Here is a 23,662-nt window from a genome sequence, read left to right as displayed (position 1 = left end):
GTTTATTTTTTGGAAATATATATACAATAGAAGAGGGGAATTAATTTTATTCAAAAAAAATATTTTTTAAAAAATAAATATGAAATATATTTATATATGTGTCACCGAATAAATTAAACAAAATTGAAATAAAAAGCCACATAAGCTGCCACATCATCAAAAATTAAGATTTCATATCTAGTTGGCCATTGAGGGGGGTAATTGGAAGAATCTTGACTTTGCGAGGGGGGAATCCAAAATTTTTATTTTGCAGGGGGTAACACAAAATTCGACTATTTTGCAGGGGATAAAAACCTATTTACCCATTTTTTTTTACATATGCATCCAATGATGTATTGTCACATCATTTGATGAATGTCAGACAAAAATGTTATAATTAGTCAACGACAATAATTTATCCATAAATTTTTAATTTAGAATAAAAAATAACTAAAAAAAAAATAGTTGAGAAAAGATTAGGATGAATGATGCAAAGTAAAAATAAAATGCAATATTCGATAAACTCAAGCCAAGCATGAATAAATAAATAAAGCAAAGATACAAAACATTTGAATCTTTGATACTACACACAACAAGCAGCAAAATTGGAAGCAATTCAGTCTCGCTGCGAACCCTAGCTATAGCACCATCTTCGTTCTTCAACTCATCTATGTATGTATTTCTTCTCACTGTCACTGTCGATTTCTTTTCTATTTTTTCTTGTTCTGAATTTCTGTTGTGATTTTTTGCTTGTTATTGATATTTGGTGTGATTTTTGAATGTTCTTGTTTCTTTGTACTTGGCAATATGATGGGATGATTAAGCTAATGATGGAGGGTTTTTCTTTTTGTGCATGTGATTGTGTACAGTAAGGGGTGGTGTTGGAAATTGTAAATTGAGATAGGTTGTGCCTTAACCAATGAATCAAGTTTGGATTCAGCAACTTTGAAACTGAATTTCAGTCTTGTTTCTAAAATGTTTTTCGGGTTCGGGTGGTCTGTGTTAAATTGAATCAAGAAACAAGAATAGTAAAATCGCGCTGTTAATCCCCCTATGTTTCAGCATTGAGCTTGTGTTTTGAGGTTGTATATTTTTTTCACTTAGATAACACCTAAATTATCCTTAAAATTTCATGCCATATATTGACTGTGACGAAAACTGGGGTGAAATTAAATGAACACATTTCTCACGTCTTAAGTATCTTAAATCTATCATACAAAATGATTGGGAGATGTAGAGGGAGGTTATCCATGTGATAGGATTCAGATAGGATGCGTGATTGAAGGAAATCTTTAGGTGTCATTTGCGACATAAAAGTACCACCAAGTTTAAATGAAATGTTATTACATAGTTGTAAAGTCCTCCATTGTTGTAATGTTATTACTAACAAGGAAGTATACTAATTGTCACAATGATGTGAATCTTAAGATTGATGTTTGGTCATAGAGACAAGATGGAGTAGAAAAAAATTGTTTTAGAGAAAATTGAGATAGCTCCCATTGTAGAAAATCTTTGATAGAGTCTCATCCTAGGTGGTTTGGTTAGTATGTTGTTTTGATGAAGCTTTTAAGCAACGTCTACCGACTACCATGCATCGTTGATCCTTTTGATTTTTGTTGAAGGTATAAATGTCCTTAATGATTTTTGACATTATTTAGGTAATTGGTTTTCTTGGAACTTGTATATGCAGAAAGTTACATTGATTTAGTGCAAATTTTACTTTTGTTTCTGGTAATTTGTGTAGTCAGTGCTTAAATATTGATATATAGTTGAATGTGTCTTTGCTCTACGCCTTCCATCTATTCACAGTAGGGGTTTAGTATCTTATACAGAGTTGACCATTAGTTACTTGTCATATACCTCCGAAGATTCCAATCTTGGAATTTCACATTGTTGCATTTTTTATTTACAGGTGTTTATTAACTAACTAACTAAAAGACGTTGCCCCAACAACTCAGAAGTTCATATCAGAGTGTACAGAAAAGGTGAATTGCTTGGCTGTTGAAATCGTGTGTGATTTTCATGGTGTAGTCACTGCTATGCAAAAATATCTTGTGGATTCCTTATATATAAATCAAAAAAAAAAGAAAAGAATGGGCAGAGCGGCAGCAGGGACAAATGGAGGAGACTTGAAGAAAAAGTGTTTGATGATGGATGATAACACGGTTGAATGGCTAAATCTTCCTCGAGAATTATGGTTAGATATCATATCCAAAAAATTGAATACATTTGATATTCTTCGATTCCGCAGTGTCTGCACTTTATGGCGCTCTATTCTTCCCCCTCCTTTTCCATCTCCTTCTCATACACTTCGCATTCAAGATGGTAAGTTTTTGCTACTCACCGAAACTAAAATATATCGCCTACAACCATTATTGCCAACTTGCTCTTCTAATAAAGGGTGGATCATAAAGGTTGAAAAATCGAAATCTGGCAAATTTCGTCACTTAGATGTTTTGACCAACACTCAGATCTCACACACATTCCCATCTAATGTGTTAGATTTCATGAACTTACGAGTTAGGGAATTGTTTCAAACATATACTCTCAATTTTTCTAGTGATGGAGGTAAATTTAATACATTTGAGCCCCTTGATGATGTTTATAAAGTAGTGTTGTTCTCTGATGAGGGTCTTGGTCAGATGGTCTTTACCCTGCGTAAAGATAGAAAATTACGTGTTTCCAATATTGGATATAACAATTTCATTATAGTGGATGATGGGAATAGAATCTATCATGATATAATCCTTTATATGGGGAAGGTTTATGTTGTGGATAAAAGCGGAATCATTTTCTGGATCGATTGTTCATCCTTTAAGTTGGTTCAGTCCTCACCCTCGTTAAATAACGATGGTAAAAGTAAGTATTTGGTGGAGTCAAGTGGAAGTCTTTTTGTGGTTGAATTGTATTTTAAAAGAACTGGAGTGAATACCAGAAAATTAGGCATTGATATCAGTGTTCTAAAGGTTGATGAAGAATCAAATAGATGGCTTCGTGTAACAGACTTGGGCGATGTTCTGTTTGTTTTGAGTAAAGACTTAAATTTTTCATTGTCTGCTAATGATTATTATGGTTTTGAAGGAAATTGCATCTACAGCAGTGCTAAGGGCAGGACTTCTCGTTTCAGCTTGAATAATTCAGAAGTTAAATTTGTTGATCACATTTTTTGGCCTTTCCCAACCTTGTTCAATTCTGATAGTGTATCATTTCATATCCAATAAGTATTGAGTGTGTGCTACATATCATGAACCCAAGTGAATTCTCAACCAATGATATTCAAGTTTTTATTATTTGGATTTGGATTTATGGTATGAACTTATTAGATTTTATAAAATCGACTTATAAGGTGATGAATGTCTCTTTTTATATCAACTCTATTTTTTTTTTCCCCAATAAATTTAGGAAATGTATTATGTACGTCACCCAATTACTGGGCTCATTTTTGTTTCATTTTTGTGTGGTTATGCAGCACGAGTAATAATATAGGTGGGTCTTGGAGTTGGAGGTATCATCCCTTCATCTAAGAACTTGAAACCTCACCAAAATTCAGAGGTTCGTCGTGTTGGCAGAACGAACAAGCTTAGAATAGGTTCAATTAGAGATGTCATCTGGTGACAGAAGTAAATTTCATCTTTAATTTTTCCATTGCTAATTTTTGTGTCAATAGGGTTTTAATTTTTCAATTCCATTTTGTATAAGATATTTTAACGTTTTCTAATCAACCTTTTTTTGGGAAATATTATTTTGTGATTAACCTGAAACCTTAGTGCTTTGATACCAACAAGTATAGAGTTTATCATGGTAATTCTTGCCGATATTTTATAACTTGAAATATTATTTTATAACTATTAATTCTATAATTTGATTTATTTTAGTCATTTTAATACGATAAATACCACATGAAACATACAACACAAATGGAAGATCACATGTTTGAAGTTTGAATGCCACGAATATCTATCCTAATAATTTCAGCATTTGTTAATTGAGTTAAGATTTATGGAATCATGCTATACATAACTGTGAAGTACATAAATTCAGAATAGATATAACTGACTAAGAACAGAAACAGCTTACCTAATAATCACCAACAAAAATCAGCACATTCAAGAGTCCTTTCATATTTGTTTTGGTTTGTGCCATGTGCTAATGCCATGAGTCCCAATGATAGCAAAAGAGAGAGAGAGAGAGAGAGAGAGAGAGAGAGAGAGAGAGAGAGAGAGAGAGAGAGAGAGAGAGAGAGAGAGAGAGAGAGAGAGAGAGAGAGAGAGAGAGGTGCAAATAGCAGTTAAAATGGGGTGAGAGGATAAGAAGGCAGCCACGTAATGTGCATGTAAATCACTCACTAACTTATGAATGATGCATTACTGAGGATAATCCAACGGCCACAACTTTTTGTTCCTAGAGATAGACATATTGATTGATATTGTAGACTAGATTTTTGTGTAGCAAAAAAGTAACAGAAGCATATATCATGTACTCTTGGTGAGTGAAGAAGTGAAGATGAGTAATTTTGTTGGAATAAGGTTACCAGTTGTGGCATGTTATTGTTGTTGTGCCACACCAAATCCTCATCACCCTCCTCGTACTATTGTTGCTTCCTCTTCTTCTCTGCTAAACAGGAAATTTAAGAATGTTCCTCGTCGCATGTTATTAGGCTTTGGAGCATCTTCATTAACATTCTCTCACTTTATGTCTACTTCTTCTGGTGTCAAGTCCTTCATTGCCTCAGCTAGAATAACCTCTGGTCCCTCCGTCGATCAGGTCTTTCTCTCATAATAATATCATCTGTTTTTCATTTACATATTTCAATATTCTATATACTCTATAGCACACCAACACTTCTAATCATAGGCGTGTCCGGTGTCTGACATGTGTTCCAACACACGCGATTAAATTCAATTAATTCATTTTTTAAAATTATTATAGGTGTCAGACATGTGAGTGTCTGTGCTTGATTGTCTATATCAATGCTGAATTGAACTTTCCTACTTGTTATTACTTGAAATTTGGTTAAATTCAATCATTTTTGTTTTTCTAATCCTTTGCCCCGTATTATACCTTTTTGTAGATACTCAAGAATGTGGAATGGCCAGAGCAATTCCCCTTTAAGGACGAGGATTTTCAACGCTTTGATGAGTAAGTTAAGTTCAAACAACTATACTTTGGCCATGTTAGGATAAACAGCTTATAGCGCAATTGCTTATTGTGATAAGCACTTTTGTATAAGCTATTTATATAGCAAAAAAAAAAAAGTTAATTTTTTTTTGCATAGGCTATAAGCTGTTTTCATAAGCTATCTTGAAGAACTTATGAAAATAAACTGAAAACAGCTTATGAACAATGGGCCCGTTTGGATTTGACTTATTTTTTAGCTTATGAAAATAGCTTATGCAAATAAATCAAAATTTATGTTAATTCGTAAGTTTTTACTAACAAAAATTGTCTCTTTATATGGTATTTTTTCATAAACTACCTTAAAAAAATTATAATGATACATAAAAGTTTACTTATTTGCATAAGTTGTTTCGAATAAGCTAAAAAATAAGCCAATACAAACAGGCCTTTTATAAGTTCTTCCAAACAGTTTCACAAAACTTATATTTGTAGATAAGCTCAAATAAGTCAATCCAAACTAGACCTTACATTGAAGTACAAAGTTAAAACATTTCTTAAATCTTCCCTAATTCCCTTTAGGTCATCAGATTCTACATTCTATGAAGCACCTCGATTCGTAACACACATTGATGACCCTGCAATTGCTGCTCTAACTAAGTATTACTCCAAGGTTTTTCCACCTAGCAACACTCCTGGAGTAAGCATTTTGGATATGTGTAGTAGTTGGGTAAGAAATTTAGTAGTGCTGTTACTCATTTTCTTTTCTATAGTATTGCATACATGTATTGTCATCATAAATCTTCACTTTGCATTAGGTCAGCCATTTTCCGTCTGGATACAAGCAAGAACGAGTCGTAGGATTAGGCATGAATGAAGAAGAACTCAAAAGGAACCCTGTAAGAAAATCCTATAGCCTGAATATAACTATCTAGCCAGAATTTCATTCAATGAAAATATAGGGACATGGCTACATATCAAGAAGGCCTTACTGATAGAAGTTCTTTTCTGTTGTAGGTCCTCACGGAGTATGCTGTACAAGACTTAAATGTGAACCCTAAACTTCCATTTGAGGATAACTCTTTCGACGTCATCACTAATGTGGTAAAAATACCTCTTCATATATTTTAACTTTGGTGCTGGAAACTAGTGCAAGTAATCCATGCTATTGGCTGATACTTGGATTGTACGATACGATGCATATGTTTGCAGTAGTTTCTTTGAATTTCATTTTTCTGTTAATCTCATAATCTCACTTTTCTTCACTAGACAAGCTAAATCAAAGCACTACTATTAACTACTTGAGAATTGAATATGCCCTGCAGGTTAGTGTTGATTACCTAACAAAGCCTCTTGATATTTTCAAGGAGATGAGCAGGATACTCAAACCAGGTGGATTGGCCATAATGAGGTGAAAATCTTGTCTGCTATCGTTTTAGAATTACTTCATAATAGCATTTCTGTAAAATCTAACAATTGAAAGAATTTTTACGAACATGCACTTTCCTACAAAATCATCACTTTCTTTCTTTATTATTCAATCATGTTCATCCGTATACAATTAAATAATCCATCCCAGAACTTTTCAGGACCCTTCGAACAATTCATTGTCATGAATCAATATACTATTCCATGTTAAGACATTATGGATATGAAATGTTATAGTATTTTAGAACCATTGAAAGTAACATTTATAAACCAATCTGCAAATAATTTCACACTGAAAAGGATACAATTCCAACTGTGGTTCACAATTTTGTACATGTGCAATTTCATACTGAAAACGACACAACTTCAATCGTGCTTTGCAATTTTATACTGTGTCATTAAAGCGATTCCTTCAATCATATAATTGCATTAAAACAATCACTTCGTCTTTTCTGTAATACCATTTCTCTTATCTATTATTGGTCTTATACCTCTTATTGTCCTATTCAACTAAGGATGACTTCATCGATGATTTCAGCTTTTCGAACCGATGCTTCTGGACAAAAGCCATTTCTATATGGACATCAACCGGGGATGCTGATCATGTTATGATTGTTGGATCCTATTTTCATTATGCAGGAGGATTTGAACCTCCTCAGGTAATTCTGTCACTGATATTTTCCTATTTTGTTAGGACAAGCTTCCAGTAGCATGAGTCTTTAAACTCCTCTTTCTAAAATCTAACTACCTCGCTCGCTTTGTTGCATATTTTACTTCTTAGTTCTCTGTCTCTCACACACCACCTGTATTATATCTGAATCACAACCCTTGCACCAACAAAACTAGCCATTTGTGGTGCATCCATGTCGTTTTAATTCTTGTATTAGTAACTGATCATGAAGGGAAACTTGTGATGAGAATGTATCTTGTGATATATGTTCAGTTTTTGTGCGACTTCTATTCTTATTATTCGGCATTTCCCTTTTTCTAATAACAAAATATTTTGACAAAGATCAGTTATTGACATACTAAATAGTAGTTTAAAATAAAGCAGAAGGTTAATTACTTCAACTGGTTTTTTTCACCAGTTGACAGAATTTTCTTTTACTAGTCATGAAACAAATAGGAAAGTCTCTACAATGTTGTAAATGATGTGATCATTATGTGACAGTGTTGCCAATGCTAAGGCCAATTTAACTTCTTTTTCTGTAGGCTGTGGATATATCTCCAAATCCTGGACGCTCGGATCCCATGTACGTTGTGTACTCGAGGAAGCTTCCTACCGCTTAAGAGAAATATATAAAATGAGAATTTGTAGCAGGTGTATTTACCTATCAGAAGTTACTTTGATGGAGAATTTGTTCATATTGTATGCCAATATTTTTATATTTTTAATGTTATAGCATTGTTTCATATCATGTGCAATAAAGATAAGAGAGTTAAAGTAATAAACTTCATGACAAAGGCCACAAGATGGCATGTAGCAGCCATAACACATTAACACTACCTTTTTTTATCATGTGCAATAAAGACAATGAGATATTTTTGTCTAATCTGCTCCAAGATTTATAAGATAAACTATTTTATGACATGGTCTTCAGAAGGAAGGATATAATGTTCCATTGACTGCTAGATAGAATCAATCTGATCTTACCTAAGAAATGTTATTTCCATGAGAGTGATGAAGTTTATGAAGTCACAGTTTTTTCATCCTCTATGCATAATGTGAATTCCTATGTTTGTTTTAAATGATTCCCAAGCTTATTAGTGTAATACTTGTGTACCATGTAGTACATTAATAATAGAAGGCAATGCCAAAAATCCAAAATAAAGGAAAGGTGAAACAACACAAAAGAAAGAAGTGAGAAAACATATAGAAGAATAGACTGACGTATACAAATAGGAAAACAACAACCAAATAGTTCGAGAGTCTTGGACTCAGTTATTTAGAATTCGATTCTTTGATCTTCAAATGCCTAACATTCCAATTGAGGTTAATTACTTGGATGAGTCTACATTGTTGCCTTTATACATTTCTAAGGATGGAGAGATACAGTGAGTGATATTAACAAATGAAGAAGATGACAAAGCAATTATCTATAATCAAAGGGATAATAGAGTAGTGAGAGAACTACCATTTCCAACGATATTCATTGGTTCTCTGCCATTGATTACGTTGAAAGCTTAGTTCCGACTCCTTGGAAGTAAGTTCTCTTCTACCGTTTGAAATCTTTGTTTTTATTATCTAAAATGATTTGTCATTCGACTACGAGGAAAAACTAAGCGACGTTGCTCTTGAGATCGATGGATAGGATGATTTGTACCAGTATCATCAAAGTATAGGAAAGTAGGAATTATGAATATTGGACATATGACTTGGATCTTTAGTTATTTTGAAGTTTATATATGAAATATGAACTTATATATTAGTTTATGAAAATTGTTGCTCGTTTGTCTAAAAAATTCTTATAATTTTGTTTTTAGTTTGATATATGACTTGGATCTTTTGTTATGTTGAAGTTCATATGTGGCATATGAACTTATATATTAGCTTATTCAATTGTTCACTTGTTTGACTCAAAAGTTATCATATTTTTATTTGAAAGTGGATGATAGATTTAGGGTGGGTGGAAATATATGATGAAGCTTATGTGTATGTAAACTATTGGGAAACACATAAATACTCCAGAGAGCATAAGATAAAATTTAGAAGTACTGTAGTTTCATAATATCCATGAGACCAAGATGACTGCTATTTAATCTAAATTTACTGTTCAATACAACAAATCTTGTTATGTGTTAGTTTGTTAACACTAAGCTTACTATGTGACTGTTAGTTCTGTTGTTAATTTGAATAATTTTGACAGTACTGAAATACACAATGAGATGAGATGATATATTTTTGGCTAATCTGCTCCAAGATTTAATCATTCACAATGCTAAAGCTGATTTGGATTGAAAATAGAAGACAATGCCATAAAGCTAAAAAAGAAAAAGAACTAATTAAGAAGAAAATAATGTATAGAGAACGTACAACAGGTTAACTTATAATTTTTCCCTTTATGGAATCAAAGAAAAAACATATATTTCTTTGTTATTCATTCATATAACAACATGAAAAATGAAAATAAAAGAAAATGGAAACTTGGTGTTACATTTTCCTTTCTTGGCTATATTGTAACATCAAGTAGAAATTAAGGGTATTAGGATACTTTTTTTTTTTTTTTTAAGTTACACATGATTGTAATAGTACTACTAGTTCCCATTGGCCTTATCCTTGATGGATTCAAATCTAGGACCTTTGTCACCAAACTTAGTTTTGCCATAAAGCTCCAAATAGTCACCATAACGATAATTACTTGGATACAAAAGCTTTGGAGCTGGAGAAATAATGGCTTCACCAATTGGATTATAGAAACTTGCAATAGAGAGTCTACTTCCATTCTTATCAGGCATAACTCTATGCACAACACTTTTGTATAAACCATTGCTCAACACTTCAATTTGGTCACCTGTTAAGACGATTGAGAAAATGATTTAAACGAGCTTCTAAAATTGGTGGACACGTGTTAGACACCAGACACAACTTTGATCAGACGTGTTAGTGTCATGTAGATAAGCTATTTATAAAATAGCGCGCAAATACCTGTGTTGACAAAAATTGCATTGTTTTTGGAAGGTGGAATCTCAACCCATTTTCCATCTTTGAAGAATTCAAGACCAGGGACTTTGTCATCTTGAAGCAATAAGATGATTCCACCAGCATCAGTGTGTTCTCTTAATCCTCTTACCAATTCTGGATATGGACATTCAGGGTACTTTGCCACTTTTGTTCCCATAGCTGGTCCATTACTTCCTGAAAATGCTTTCTTTATGTATTCTTTCTCCAAACCAAGATTCTCACTCATTACCTCAGATAATTTCTCTGCCAGTTCAACTAGTTTTCCAATGTACTCATCCATTGTTTTGCTGCATTTACACAAGCACATAATATACATACTTGGTATAAGACCTTGTTTGTTTGGATAAAAACCTTATTTAAGTGCTTATGCTTATCGTATAAGTTTTTATGTATAAACTTTTTTTATAACAAAACATAAAATAAAGTCAAACTATTATCATACAAGTTATAAACTATTTTCATAAACTATCTTGAAGAGCTTATGGATCAATATAAGCTCAAAAAACTTATGAACATGTCATAAGCTATTTTCATAAGCTCTCTCAAACAACCTCTAAGATGTATGCGCACTTTAAGACAAAGAATTGGAGGGAATCACGTTTCTATATTATAGATCATTGTTAGCTTGATCTAAGATTAGCGGAATTTCAAAATGACCATTCAATTTTAAAATTCTCGATCACATTAGTCCTTGTCAGACAATTTCATGAACTAAATTGACTAATCCAAAAAAACTAATATAATTGAAGATTTTCAATTTTAAGTACTATTTTTGTAATATTAATAGTTTCAGGGACTAAATTGAAAATCTACGAAAATTTTCACATTCTATTATGCTTTAGAAAAGAAGCCAAATGTTAGAAGTTGAATTGACTAACCAAAGCTCCTCAGAGAGATTAGGAATTTTCCTAATATTAGAAGTTGGACGATGCCAAATGAAGAATGAACTTTCCCAGTCTATATCACAGGTGTCTTGCTTTTTCTCCAACCTCTTTGCTATCTCAGATTGGTAGAAACTTTCCTTCAGATTATCTTCATAGTAATCATTAATCACTTTCTTCACCTTCTCCATCAACTTCCCTTCAATTTCATGATTCTCAATCTGCACAAGTAGTAACATGTTACATTAAAAGCATAAAAATAAAATGTTACATCAAAACACCATCACAAATCCACGGTTTGATCCCCCACAATGCGATCAGGAGGGGGATGAAACCACTTGATGTCAGAACTGACCCCGAACCAGATTAAGCGGTCCAGTAGGCAAGATACTGGTGGTGGAAAAAAAAAACCAACACAAATACTAGTACTATTATTATTCACATTACCAGAAAGCACCCCCATTTTTGACATGCTTCATGCAAAAGGGCCATAGTTTCATCCCTTTTGTCACCATTGAGAGTGCTGAAATCTATAACAGGAATTGCCATATCTATGATAAGTGTATTTTTGATTTTTTTTTGTTAATATGATAAGTATTTGTTTGATGAAGTGATATAAATGGATGAGGTATATATAGTGTTAAAAAAAAGAGACAAAAACTGTCTTAACAGAATAATAAATAGAGACTAATTAATTAAATAGTGTTGAGTCTATATTTAGTAAAGACTTCAAATGAGTGGACATTTATTATTATATATTTTAGATTTGATGGTCAATCAGATTTTCTCTTGTGTTCAAAGTTTTGATTCTTTATTGTTGTGTTGTACACAAAGATATTTCAAGTAGCCTTGTTTTATAATTGAGGCTTCCTCTAATTTGTAGAAGAAAAATTATCTTGCACCATTTTTAAATGTATTTTTTATCGTTGAATCAATAAGTCATATTATATCGTATTTGATTTAATAGTATCATTTATTATTAAATAATCAAAACTAATTTGTATATGATATAAGCTCAAATAAGTCAATCCAAATAAATCACGTTATATCGTAACCTATTTTGATTCTTGAGTCTTACCTGTGCATCATAAATTTGACCTTTAGTTGAACCAAAAGCCACTGTGGATTGAGTCCAATGATTCAACATTTTAAACTATAATGTATGTAAAAAACCAGGGGCAGTGGCCCAGAAAGCAAGGTTTCATTGAATCAAAATCCAGAAAAGGGAACATTGAATCAGCCGGTGGGCGATTTTGGCTGGATGCTGTTGAACACATGTAGTAGTAAGTAAGGACTAAAGAATAACTAGGAACACATGTATGACGATACACCGATAAGAGTTGAGTCTAGTAGAAGGAGCTATAGTATACTCTTATAATATGACGAAACAAAGTTTGAAAATCTCAATTTAACGAGATTCACATTTAATGTCTGATACGCTTTGAAGAGTTATCTCTAGTAGAATAAACCTATAAAAACTAAATCTAGGATTTAGATTTCACGCAGTAAACACGCAACAGGGTAATTGATTTTGACTCTCCGAACTCAAATTAATGGTGTAAAATTTAAAGGCGAACGATTGAAAATGTATATGTGTAATTTAAGCCGACTGATATTAAATAAACGATTGAGAATCTATATATATCCTAAATGCATGTACTCTTGTCGATGCAGAGAATCTTTATCCTAAATGGACAAGACATAATAATTGTAGAATCATCAACCATTACTCATTAGTTTATACCAAACCGCACATAGAATGTGAAAAGTCTTTGAAAATGTCACCGGGTTTTACATTTCAATGAATAGAAAAATGCAATAGTACATTTTGATTTTGAGTAAAAACCAAATTTGTCCCTATAATTGTTCTAAAGGTTCAGTGTACTAAAATGCTGCAACTAATTAGATTCTGACATTAACAAAATTATCATATTAATAGAGTAGTTCTTGAAATTTTAAAATATTGATCATATAATTTGTTCTTTTGTAAGTGCCAAACACAAAATGTTATGACACTCATTCATATAATAGGATCTATCAATGTCATTATTAATGTTAACAACTAAGATCGATATTTTCGTGAGTATAATTCAGTTGGTTGAAATATTATAATAATATGCAGATATTAAAGTTTGAACCCTAAATTTTTCACTTAATTCATCTTAATTAGTGAAATTGAGTCCACCAAGATACTTGACAAAAAAAAAAGAAATAACACCAACACTTATTATTCCTAAGATTTCGAGTGTTCTACACGATATATAAGATAACAATCACCGTTAATAAATTAATTGAATATCTTTCTTCCTACATTTTTTATCTACAAAATCATTTATATTTTTTATTTTTCATAATCACGATTCTTTATAGAAAACTCTATTAAAATCAAGCCATTTAATATACCTTGTGACACAGTAAACAACAACAAATATGAAAAATAAGATCCATATTTTTTAATAATTTTGATTTAGATATATTGGTGAGCATAACTCAATTGGTAGAAATATTGCAAATTATATTATAGGAATCAGAGTTTAAACTCTGATACTCTCACGTATTTACGTTTAATTAGAAAATGTGGAATTCTAACCACCAGACTACTTGACCAAATATAATTTAAATTTAGAAAAACTTCTCTCAAATGCAACAATAATTAACAAACAAAAATAAATAGTTAAAATAATTCTATAATTTATGTAAGCATAATTTTTTTGGCCACCCAAGAAGATAAAGTTACGTGGTTGCATAAGTTAAACATGCTCAGAATCGCAATTGGATGAAGAACCAACATAATCAATAGATTTTCCAAATTTTAAATACTATTTTCTTTTACAATAAATTTTAAATACTATTTAAAATTTGGTTGATGTCAAAAATTAAGTTGACATGTCTTTACAGTTTCTGATACTAAATTGAAATTTTGGTAAGTTTCGTTATACAATATATTTTTCATGCTGCCAAACTTGACTTTAGCAACACCATTTGTTTATAGCCTCCAAGGCTCTAGCTCTCGAAATTGGATTTAGTGTAATCAACTTTTTGCCAAAATATTATCCGACAATTTAAAAATAATAGATTTAGTTTTTTTTATATTGTAAAATACTGATTTTAAATATAGACCGTTCAATTTTAATCGAATAACCACCAACACATGACTACGTGACTGCTGGGATTTGCCGGCAAATCTATCTATCTAGATTCATAGCTCTATTAAAAAATAAACAGAAAAATGGAAAGAAAAGAGAATGTTTGTAAGAGTGAAGTGAAGTTTAAGGAAAGGTAGATATTTCAAAAAAGAGCAAGCCACATTATTTTGTGGATGAAAACAATTGATTAATATTTATTTAGCAAAATTTAAATAGTCAACAACTTGTTTTTTTTAGTAGCTTCAAACTCCATTAACAAACTATCCAATGAACCTGTTTTAATTACTTTGGTTTTCTGTGTTTCTAAGTTATGTTTTTCCTCCAATTCTCTGCATGCTTGGCCTAATGTAGATTATTATCTCATGAAGGAAGGAAGAAAAAGAGATAAAGCATCATCATAATTCATAATATCGTAAAGTGTTAATGCAAACTGCAATCTTTCTATCTAGACAAGATTTAAAATTGAAGTCATGCTTGCTTATTCACACTTTCTTTCGGTGAAATCAAGTAACTTGCTAATTTATTAGTCCGAGTAGTAAACCTTAATCAAATGGTTAGGGTTAATAGCGGAGTTAGACTAAAATTTTCAGATGGACCACTACAATTTATAGATTAAATACTTAAAACAAAAATACGCATAGCATATATATCGTAGGTGTCATCATTGGACCGGGTATATATTAGACGTCCATCATTGGACCGAGTCGATATTAGACGTTCCCAAGATCTATGGTGCTAAAAATGAGTTTAGTTCTTATAAAATTAACGAATTTTGCTTTTTGTTCTTATAAAACAAAAAAATCACATGTTATTTCATGAGTTTAGTTCAGTTGGTATGGACATTGTATTATATATGCAGGAGGTCGAGGTTCGAATCTCAGTCATCTCACTTATCCACCTTAAAAATGAAATTTCTAGTCATTATGCCTACTTGACAAAAAAAAAAATCAAATGTTTTTATCCTTAGAATAATATCAATCTATTTTGTTTTTAATCCTAATGAACAACATTTTGATATGTTTTTAATATTTTTTTAACAAAATATGAAATTATATATGTTTAATATAATATATAGACATGTCTTGAACAAAAAAGGGGTCAAAACAATGACATTAAGATTAGGCCCGTCCCTATGAGGTGCAGGGTGAGCGACAACATCGAGCCTCAAAATTTTGAGGGGCTCAACTGAAAATGTTGAATTAATATAATAATAATAATAATTATATATGGTTAGTGTTTATAAAATATCAAATGTACTCAATAGATTAATTATGAGGCCTTATAATAATGCTTATATATTACCAATGTTTAGTAAAATATCATATGTTTAATAAAAAAAGATATCCTAATCAAGTAAAAAAAAATTACACGTTTCTTGATTAAGAATTTCCTCCCCTCCCAACCGAATTTTTTCCATACGCATGAGCCATGAAATCGAATATGTGACCACATGTTTAAGGGAACCAAAACGCCTACCGCTTGAATCAATTCATTATTGATGTTTCTTATGTTACTTATAATTTAAATAAATGATATATTTTTTAAATTTTTTTTAACATGTTTTTTATTAGGAGTCTATTTTTAATATTTAAATCAGACCTCCAAATAGTCAGGATCGACCCTGATTAAGATGAACATAAACATAAATTGGTGATGACCGATGAGAGACTAAAAACAAAATAGAAAATATTTAGAGTATGAAAAAAAAGTGATTTTGTTTTTATAGAGATAAAAACCAAATTTACTAATTTTATTTTATAAGGATGAACAATATATTTAACTCTAGGAAAAATATAGAATTTAAAAAAAAAAAATAAAGATGTCGATTTGTTTCCTTTGCTCTAAAGGGTGGCTATTAGAATTGGAAAGGGGAATTGAATGTGTATGAGATATGAAGAATAAAATATGGGTAGGAGTTTAGGTGGAATTAATTGTAGTATTGGAATATGAATTTGAAAGGTTTTGCAAAATGTTATTGTTGACAATTAAGTAATTAATTAATTAAAAAAAAAAGTAGAAGATTTAGGCGGACTATCAAGTAAGTTTAAGAGGGAAACCTGTTTTCTGTCTTAATATATAAAGGATATTAACCGGTTGAACTCAATGTCTTAATCTATAATATGTAATAAGCCAGGATGATTTCTCTTTCTCTCTCATATGCATTCTTCTCTGTGGTTCATTTGACATTTAATACAATTATGAGTTTTAATGCGCATTTTCTCACATTTTGAATTTAAAAAATATTTCCTTAATTTTCACGGAGCAATAAATGTGATATAATTTCGGTAATACATTTATTTCTAATTATGGTAAAAATACGTTTTTCATGGCAATAGAAGAAAAATTCTTATATTATTTGTGAATGAAAACCATACATGATGATGGATGAGATGTTTGAACTAATTTATTATCATACGTTGTGTTTTTGTTGATTTATATGTATATGTTTTTAAATATTTTTACTTTTAATTTATACAATATACTTTTTTATGTGGTTTTGTATTGGTAGATTTTTGTGTTATGGTTCTTATTGCTAATTTGATGAAAATATACATGTTTTGATTTCCAGGGATTCCCATGGAGATTGATTTGTGGAGATAAAGTTGAGATTCATGGAACAAAATATATGCAACATTCATATTATTGAGGTACTATTATTTTGTGCAATTGTTTATTCTTCTATTTTTCCTACAATTATAATTAATCATGCTATGAAGGACTAAACATATACTCATATATATATATATACCAACAATATGTAGATATCACCATTTTATTTATGTGATAGGTATTTCAGGTATAGTAATATTACTCTTTTTTTGTCTTTATTTTTTTTATTCACTTTCTCATCAAATTTTCCTCACATCAATTTTAATCTTCTTATACTTTTGTTTATCCTATTTTTTTTTTCTAGCTACAACAATCATAGGTATTCTCTTCTTCTCTTCACCTCTTTTGTGTGACTTATTTGTATGACATTTTTTTTGGTCTAATTTTTTATACATTTCTATCATAATTGAATACCCTGATTCGAGTGTTTGCAACGTGTATAACCTTAATACATGGTTTCTAATTTTGATTATAATTGTTTTCATTGTTTATTGCAGATTCATGATCCAGTAAAAAGATAAGAATGGTATACCATCTATATATGTGATTGATCTGTGGTTTTTATTTATTTATTTGGTCAAGATCTATGGTTTTTATTTTATATTGGTATTTCTAGACATCTATATTTTTTTTTTACAATAGACATCTATATCTTACATGTTAAGAAGATGAAATAATTACATGTAATAGACATCTATATTAATTGACCTCTCTGTTGTTGAGAAGATGAAATATTATATTTATCTTACATGTTTATTGAACCTCTCTATTGTTATGAAATAAAAATTTGGAACTCTCTATTTTTTAATTCTTTTTATATGTATTTTTTCATCTCTCATTCTTTATTCTTTTGGTTTAATCTACATATATATACATATTTAATCAAAGTTTAAACATTAATAAAGTGTATCATGAAAGTGTACACAAGACACATGACAATTATAAATTATTATACTTTTATTATTAAAGCTTAAGTAAAAAAAATGTAGAAACTTTAAGTAATTTCTAATTTATATAATTCTCTATAAGCAATCATATATATGTTGAGGCAAAATCCATTTTAGTGTTTTAATGACAACAAACCTTCTGGAATAAATGTTAAGTTTTATGAATGGTGATCTACTGATGTTTGCACTTGAGTTTTTGTTGAAAGATAGGTAATGACAAAAGTGGACAAACTAGAAGCCACTCACATCAACAAGTGCATTTTATATACTCAAACAATGAAAGAAATGGAGTAGCATCAAATGATCATAACAATAGCATCACAAGCTTCATGAAGATTTTTAAAGGATGTGGTTTGAATCATAAGAGGTTTGATTTGAAGATTCAAACAAGAAAGCAAGTTTCATGGTTAATAGTCTTCCTCATCACCACAGAGTTCACAATGAGTATTAAAGATTCAAGGAAGAATATGAAGATCGTAGTTGATGGAAATACTTGCATCACGAGCTACAGAAGAACATAATTGATGTTATATCATGTCAAAGCTCACGTTGAGTTTTGTTACATGCTTTGAGGATTTACTACTACAATTAACATCAATGAAAATGATGCATATGTTGAAAATCTTCAAAACCTACTCAAAGTTTCATCTTAGCTTCTCAAGACAAGAATGATCTAAGAATGATTTTACATGAATTTGCAAAGGAGCTTATGCACCACAATGCATAAAAGTTTCAATCATTGTCTAAGCTAGAAAATGATAATCCTCATGATGAGTACTCCCACGCCTCCACTAAAAGCATCTCAAAGTACTCAATGAACAAGCAACAATGTGTGCAAAACATCAAGAGGAATTGTGGAAAGTTTTGCAGTAACATGAAGATCCCACTTTAAGAAAATCTTGAGATACTGTTTCAAGAATGATCTGAGAACATTCTTAACAGACAGACTGCACTTTTGAATATAAGCATGTTTTGGATTAAGTGCTTTCTGATTTTATAAGTCAACTTTGGACAAAACAAATAAGCACTTTACAAAGGAAATATGGATCAAATCTCTACAGAAGATAATCTCTTTTAGGATCAACAACACTTGGTGGAATTTTAAGTATATGCTTTCCTAGTCATAATTCATGCAAAGAATTATGAGTTTGATCATTCATGATCTTTTGTGGCATTGATCAACCAACTGAAATATCTGATCATATATCATAGGCCAATCAGATTGCAACAACACTCTTTGAACTATGAGTTGTATTGTACTTGAGAAGAAACATTCTTCAATGCAAGTGTCATAACAAGTACACTTTTGTCCTACATGCCTTGATACTTTTCCAGCTGGTTTATTCCCAAGCTAATGCTATCTCTGAGTTGTCCTTGAGCCTACTGAACAGCTGCATATCACAAAGAAAATAGAGATGAAGCTTCATCACACTTGCTGATGCAGTCAAGACTGGTTCAAGACTGATTCAAGACTGATTCAAGAACGATCCTGCACACAGTTTTTCAAAACCATTTCCAACTGTCATGAGTCCTTTTACTGAGGTTCCAAATGGCTATATCTGACCTCTGACATTGGAAGGAAGCAGGAAACAACTCATTTGTACTTGCCAACAACTCACACTTCTTTGCCTCTTGTGGATCAAAGCAAAATTCAGTTCAAGACTGTTTCAAGAATGAGCAGAGAATCTGGCAATTTTGCAGCAGCTGTCTAAAGCATCTTTGGCACTGAGTAACAGCTATAATTTGCTCTCTAACTGATATACTTGAAGGCCAAGACTCACACATAAGGTTGCATCTATAAAAGGCAAGCAAATCCAAGAGAAAGAGCAAGAGTTCAAGCTACAAATCATCAATTACTTGTTTTTGTCTACAAGTCCTAAAACTCTTCTTTCATCACTCAAACTCAGGCTCTTCATTCACATCATACTTCTGAGTTTATTGAGTGTTTCTATTTGCTTCTCAAATAACCTTTGAGTTTCTACAAGCAAATTTCTCAAGAGACCACTTTTCAACATAACCCACTTTTAAGTGGTTATATCTTTGTCTCTCAATTTTACCACTCACACTCCAGCTCTCTATCAACCTATTGGATCACAATATTACTGAGTGTATTAAGTGTATTTTGTATAAGCTTCTCAAACTAGTTTTGAGTTTTTGTATAAGCTTAGATCCAGAACAACTTCCCTTTGTAAAAAGAAGATTGGCTCAAGTCAATACGTAACTATTGATTGAGTGACACCTCTGTATGGCTAAGGTAGATCAAGCTTGTAGGGATTGGAGGTTTCTGATCGTGGTTTAGATCAAAGAAGATTTGTATTTGAGATCGGTAGTATCTCGAGATCATAGTGGAAAACTCACAGGCGTGGGGACTGGACTAGCCCAGGATTTGGGTGAACCAGTATAATTTTTGTGTGTGAATCTCTCTTACCTTTAACTATTTATTTACTGCAAACACACATCACACAAACCACTTAATCTACATTCACTTTGAATTCTCACGCAGCAGAGAACATTCTCAGAACAAGCTCACGCAGCAGAGAACATTCTCAGAACAAGCTGTTTTATATTCCACTAACATTTATCCAAGTATACACTTGAGATTAATTTTGTAGAGTTCAGGATTAATTTTAAAAGGGTCACAATTCAAACCCCCCTTTCTTGTGACTATTTCTTCCACTTCAATATAAACCGATTTCATTTTTTCTCTCATATTTTATGGCCTGATTAAAAACAACCAACACATCTCCTTTGATTTTGCCTTCAATGAAATCTATCTATATCTATAATCTATAAATCTATAAATATGATAAAACCAGATTTATTCTCTCTCATCTTCTCATTCATTCTCATTTCTCATGCATTTGAAATTTAATGTGGTTATTAAAATTAATGACAAAAAAACAATCTGTCCAAAATGATGATAAACAACGAAAATGGTACATGTAGAAAAAATTGTTCAGTCCAGCCCATTTGCGTATTTTATTTCATTAAACCAAATTAATAAAATTGTTGACCACACACCATATGTAAATATGATAATCCCAATTATCACATTAATTACATTCATGATTCTTGCCTTTTTTTTAAAACGCATCATTGATTTATTGATTTAATGAAATAAAAGTCATTCCATTCGTTAGACCAATAGCGTGTTTTTAATAAGGAAAAGTTTTTCTATAACATTAAACTGATATAAATACAAATAATAAAATGACTTAAAAATTTATTTGAATCTTTTTATGACAAGAAAAAAGTTGTCTAAATATAGCAATAGCAATAAGAAATTCCACAATTTTATGCGGAAATTTTTTTTTCCACATAAACTGTTCAATTAATACTTTTATTTTTGGCCAAAATCGTATAAATGGTAATCAATTATGTAATTATGTAATTAAATAATGACATAAAAAAAAAAAGTTGTACATATGAGAAATATATGCAATTAAGGACTAAGGAATTAATGACTGATGAATATACATAACCGATAAAATAAGAATTATTCTTACTATTAAAACAATTTAAAATAAGAATTATTATTAGTCATTGCAATTGTAATAGGATAAAAAAATGAGTGTAAACATGTTTATTAAAAAAAATGTGTGATATCCTCTTTTAATTTATTTTTAAAAATTGAGAAGCTTTATACGATTTTGTTTATAATTCAAAATTACAAATTTAGAAAATGACTACTATTGTACAGATTTATTTGTTAGTATTTATTTACACTTTTAATTTTAAGATATTTCATCCATAAATCATGGAAAATAATTAATGTTATTATTTGATGTCTTTCTATTCTTATTTTTTATTTTTTATTCTCATATCTTATTTTTCTTGCAAATATATGATGTATATTTTTTTATCAGTATTTACTCCCGATTTTTTTTTTATTTTTATAATGATTTTGTCAATATGATGTTTTATATTGGATTTAATCATTTGTTATATTTCATTTGCAGATATGTAGAAAGAATGTGAAAGGACTCAATTAAGACCAAGATGATTGCAATTAAGGAGAAAATTGATTTATTTTTTATTAGGTTAGGATTATTTTCCGTATTATTTTTTATTTATTTAGAGAAGACCACAAAAGAGGAGAAAGGGCGATATAATTTCCCAGACTCTTTTATTCTTTTCTATTTGGTTAGTGTTGACGTGGAAATTTGGTAAACAACCGCTAGTTTAAGTATTTAAACTCGCGAGACCAACTAGTAAATCTCAGGACAATTTTGTGTTTTATTCGTTTTAAGAAAACTGTTTGAATGTTCGTTTTAACAAGGAATCAGATACTTAGAAATTAAATAGTTTTCAAAATACAAGAGAAACTAATTCGAATCGCCTCGAAATAGCAGTTTCTCGAGCAAGTAGTTGGAACTCAACTTAAAGAAAATTACTGGAAAGCAAATTGCATTAAATGAAAAGCAGTTACAAGTAAAGATGGTTCACAAAACATACATTTCTCCTCTGAATTCCTTTCGTTCGATCGCTGAGTACTTAGAATTTTAGAGAGAGTGTTTGTATAAAATTTTGTGACCTTTGTTCTGAATGAAACTACTATAAATACTACTCCAAAGTGGTAACTGCTTCTTGATCATCTGGACGCTCTTCGATCTGCCACGTCGACCACGTTCTCCACTTTCATCTTCCATTCCTTCAGCGCGCGCCAATGCCTTTTGGGCCGTTCGTTGTTTCTTTTTTGGGCTTGGCCCAACCACCTCTCGATTCGATTTCGCGCTTTCGATAACCTCCTGGTAAAACCAAAACTGGACGCGTTTTCCATAGCTCTCGAAACGCTCCTTGGCTTCGACATAGTTAGCTCTCGACACCAACTTTGAAAGTTTTATTTTGACAATATAACCTCCAAATAAATATTGGACCCACCAATTATATTTAATTGATAAATACCAAATTTATATCCAACAAATTGCCCCCCAAAAATGCCATTTTCGACGGTGTCTATCGAAAGAGGAAGTGGCATTTTTGAAAGTATCAATGGATAACTTTCTTTTCCATTTATCTCTCCTATCGTTTAGGCTGCCATTCAAAACTTTGGATTGGCTCCAAAACTTTTTTTCTTTTTTTTTTTCTTTTCAACCTGTCAAGGGGTTTGGACACTTATCAACATAGGAAGTTGAAAAAATTTGTTATTTTCATCAGATCGCGTGCCTCTATAAATAGCTAGATCCTCCCTTTATTGCGTTTTCTTCAATTTTTCGCTCTGTCAACTGTTCATCTTCTTCTTCATCCTCCGTGATTCTTTCTTGAATTCTTGCTTTCAAAAGACTTCTTATTCTCACCGTTCTGTTTATCACCACGTCACCAGCTTTCTTTTCACTCGGATTTTCCTCAACTGTCTCAAACAACCTGTGATTCCCAAATTTAACCCTAATCACCGTTCTTTTACACCATCTTTACACCTTCATCAATGGCGTCAGGTTCAGACGTTGGAAAAATCCTTCCTTACGCCGGTAGGTGGACCGCCGCCACTCTTTCTTCTTACGATACGGATGTGGTTCCAAAACCATCGCTGCGTCTGGACTTGCAAAAGTTTTGGGAAAATCAATTAATCTTTCCTTATTCTGTTGATAACCTTGTGCATGCGTTTGGGGGACCCAAACCAAGTGATAAAAGTCGGAATTCCAAGGTTCTGTCTATTTTTCCTGTTTATAAACCTTGTGCTCCTAGGGTTTTCATTAGTGAACCCTATAATTTTAGCTATATCAAGGCGCCTAACAGAGTGTTTCGATCGGCTCCTTCTTTGAATGACCAATACCTTGGCTGGTTAGACAGGGTACAACGTGATAAAGCTGACATTTGGCAAGCCTGTGGTATTTATGACCTTATTCAACTTTCTCGGACAGGCCTTAAATACCA

General features: G+C 31.4%; 2 protein-coding genes across 4 annotated transcripts; one reads left to right on the top strand and one right to left on the bottom strand.

Moving 5' to 3' along the window:
* Positions 1-453: 453 nt before the first annotated feature.
* LOC123884794 (F-box protein SKIP23) lies at positions 454-7,935 on the top strand. Of its 3 annotated transcripts, XM_045934012.1 has the most exons (9): positions 518-651; positions 1,892-4,743; positions 5,051-5,118; positions 5,677-5,824; positions 5,913-5,993; positions 6,112-6,198; positions 6,420-6,505; positions 7,061-7,181; positions 7,735-7,935. In XM_045934012.1, exons 2-9 carry the CDS (start codon positions 4,483-4,485, stop codon positions 7,810-7,812), a joined length of 930 nt encoding a protein of 309 aa, XP_045789968.1. In that variant the 5' UTR covers positions 518-651; positions 1,892-4,482; the 3' UTR covers positions 7,813-7,935. The 3 variants fall into 3 exon arrangements, 2 of the variants coding, with proteins under 2 accessions (XP_045789967.1, XP_045789968.1); XR_006800925.1 differs by lacking the exons at positions 5,051-5,118; positions 5,677-5,824; positions 5,913-5,993; ... (2 more) ...; positions 7,061-7,181; positions 7,735-7,935 and having other exon boundaries at positions 454-651; positions 1,892-3,325; positions 3,449-4,174; XM_045934011.1 differs by lacking the exons at positions 5,051-5,118; positions 5,677-5,824; positions 5,913-5,993; ... (2 more) ...; positions 7,061-7,181; positions 7,735-7,935 and having other exon boundaries at positions 454-651; positions 1,892-4,174.
* A 1,630-nt stretch (positions 7,936-9,565) lies between these two features.
* Positions 9,566-11,697, bottom strand: LOC123887527 (1-aminocyclopropane-1-carboxylate oxidase 1). Its single transcript, XM_045936854.1, has 4 exons — positions 11,533-11,697; positions 11,083-11,306; positions 10,169-10,491; positions 9,566-10,034 (listed from the first exon to the last, which is right to left on the bottom strand). The coding sequence occupies exons 1-4, from the start codon at positions 11,632-11,634 to the stop codon at positions 9,778-9,780; spliced, it is 906 nt and encodes a 301-aa protein (XP_045792810.1). The 5' UTR covers positions 11,635-11,697; the 3' UTR covers positions 9,566-9,777.
* Between the last annotated feature and the right edge of the window lie 11,965 nt (positions 11,698-23,662).

The sequence above is a fragment of the Trifolium pratense genome, linkage group LG5 (genome assembly GCF_020283565.1).
Source record: "Trifolium pratense cultivar HEN17-A07 linkage group LG5, ARS_RC_1.1, whole genome shotgun sequence".
Lineage (NCBI taxonomy): Eukaryota > Viridiplantae > Streptophyta > Magnoliopsida > Fabales > Fabaceae > Trifolium > Trifolium pratense.
Note: the sequence above shows the minus strand (reverse complement) of the source record. Positions and strands in the feature narration are given on the sequence as shown.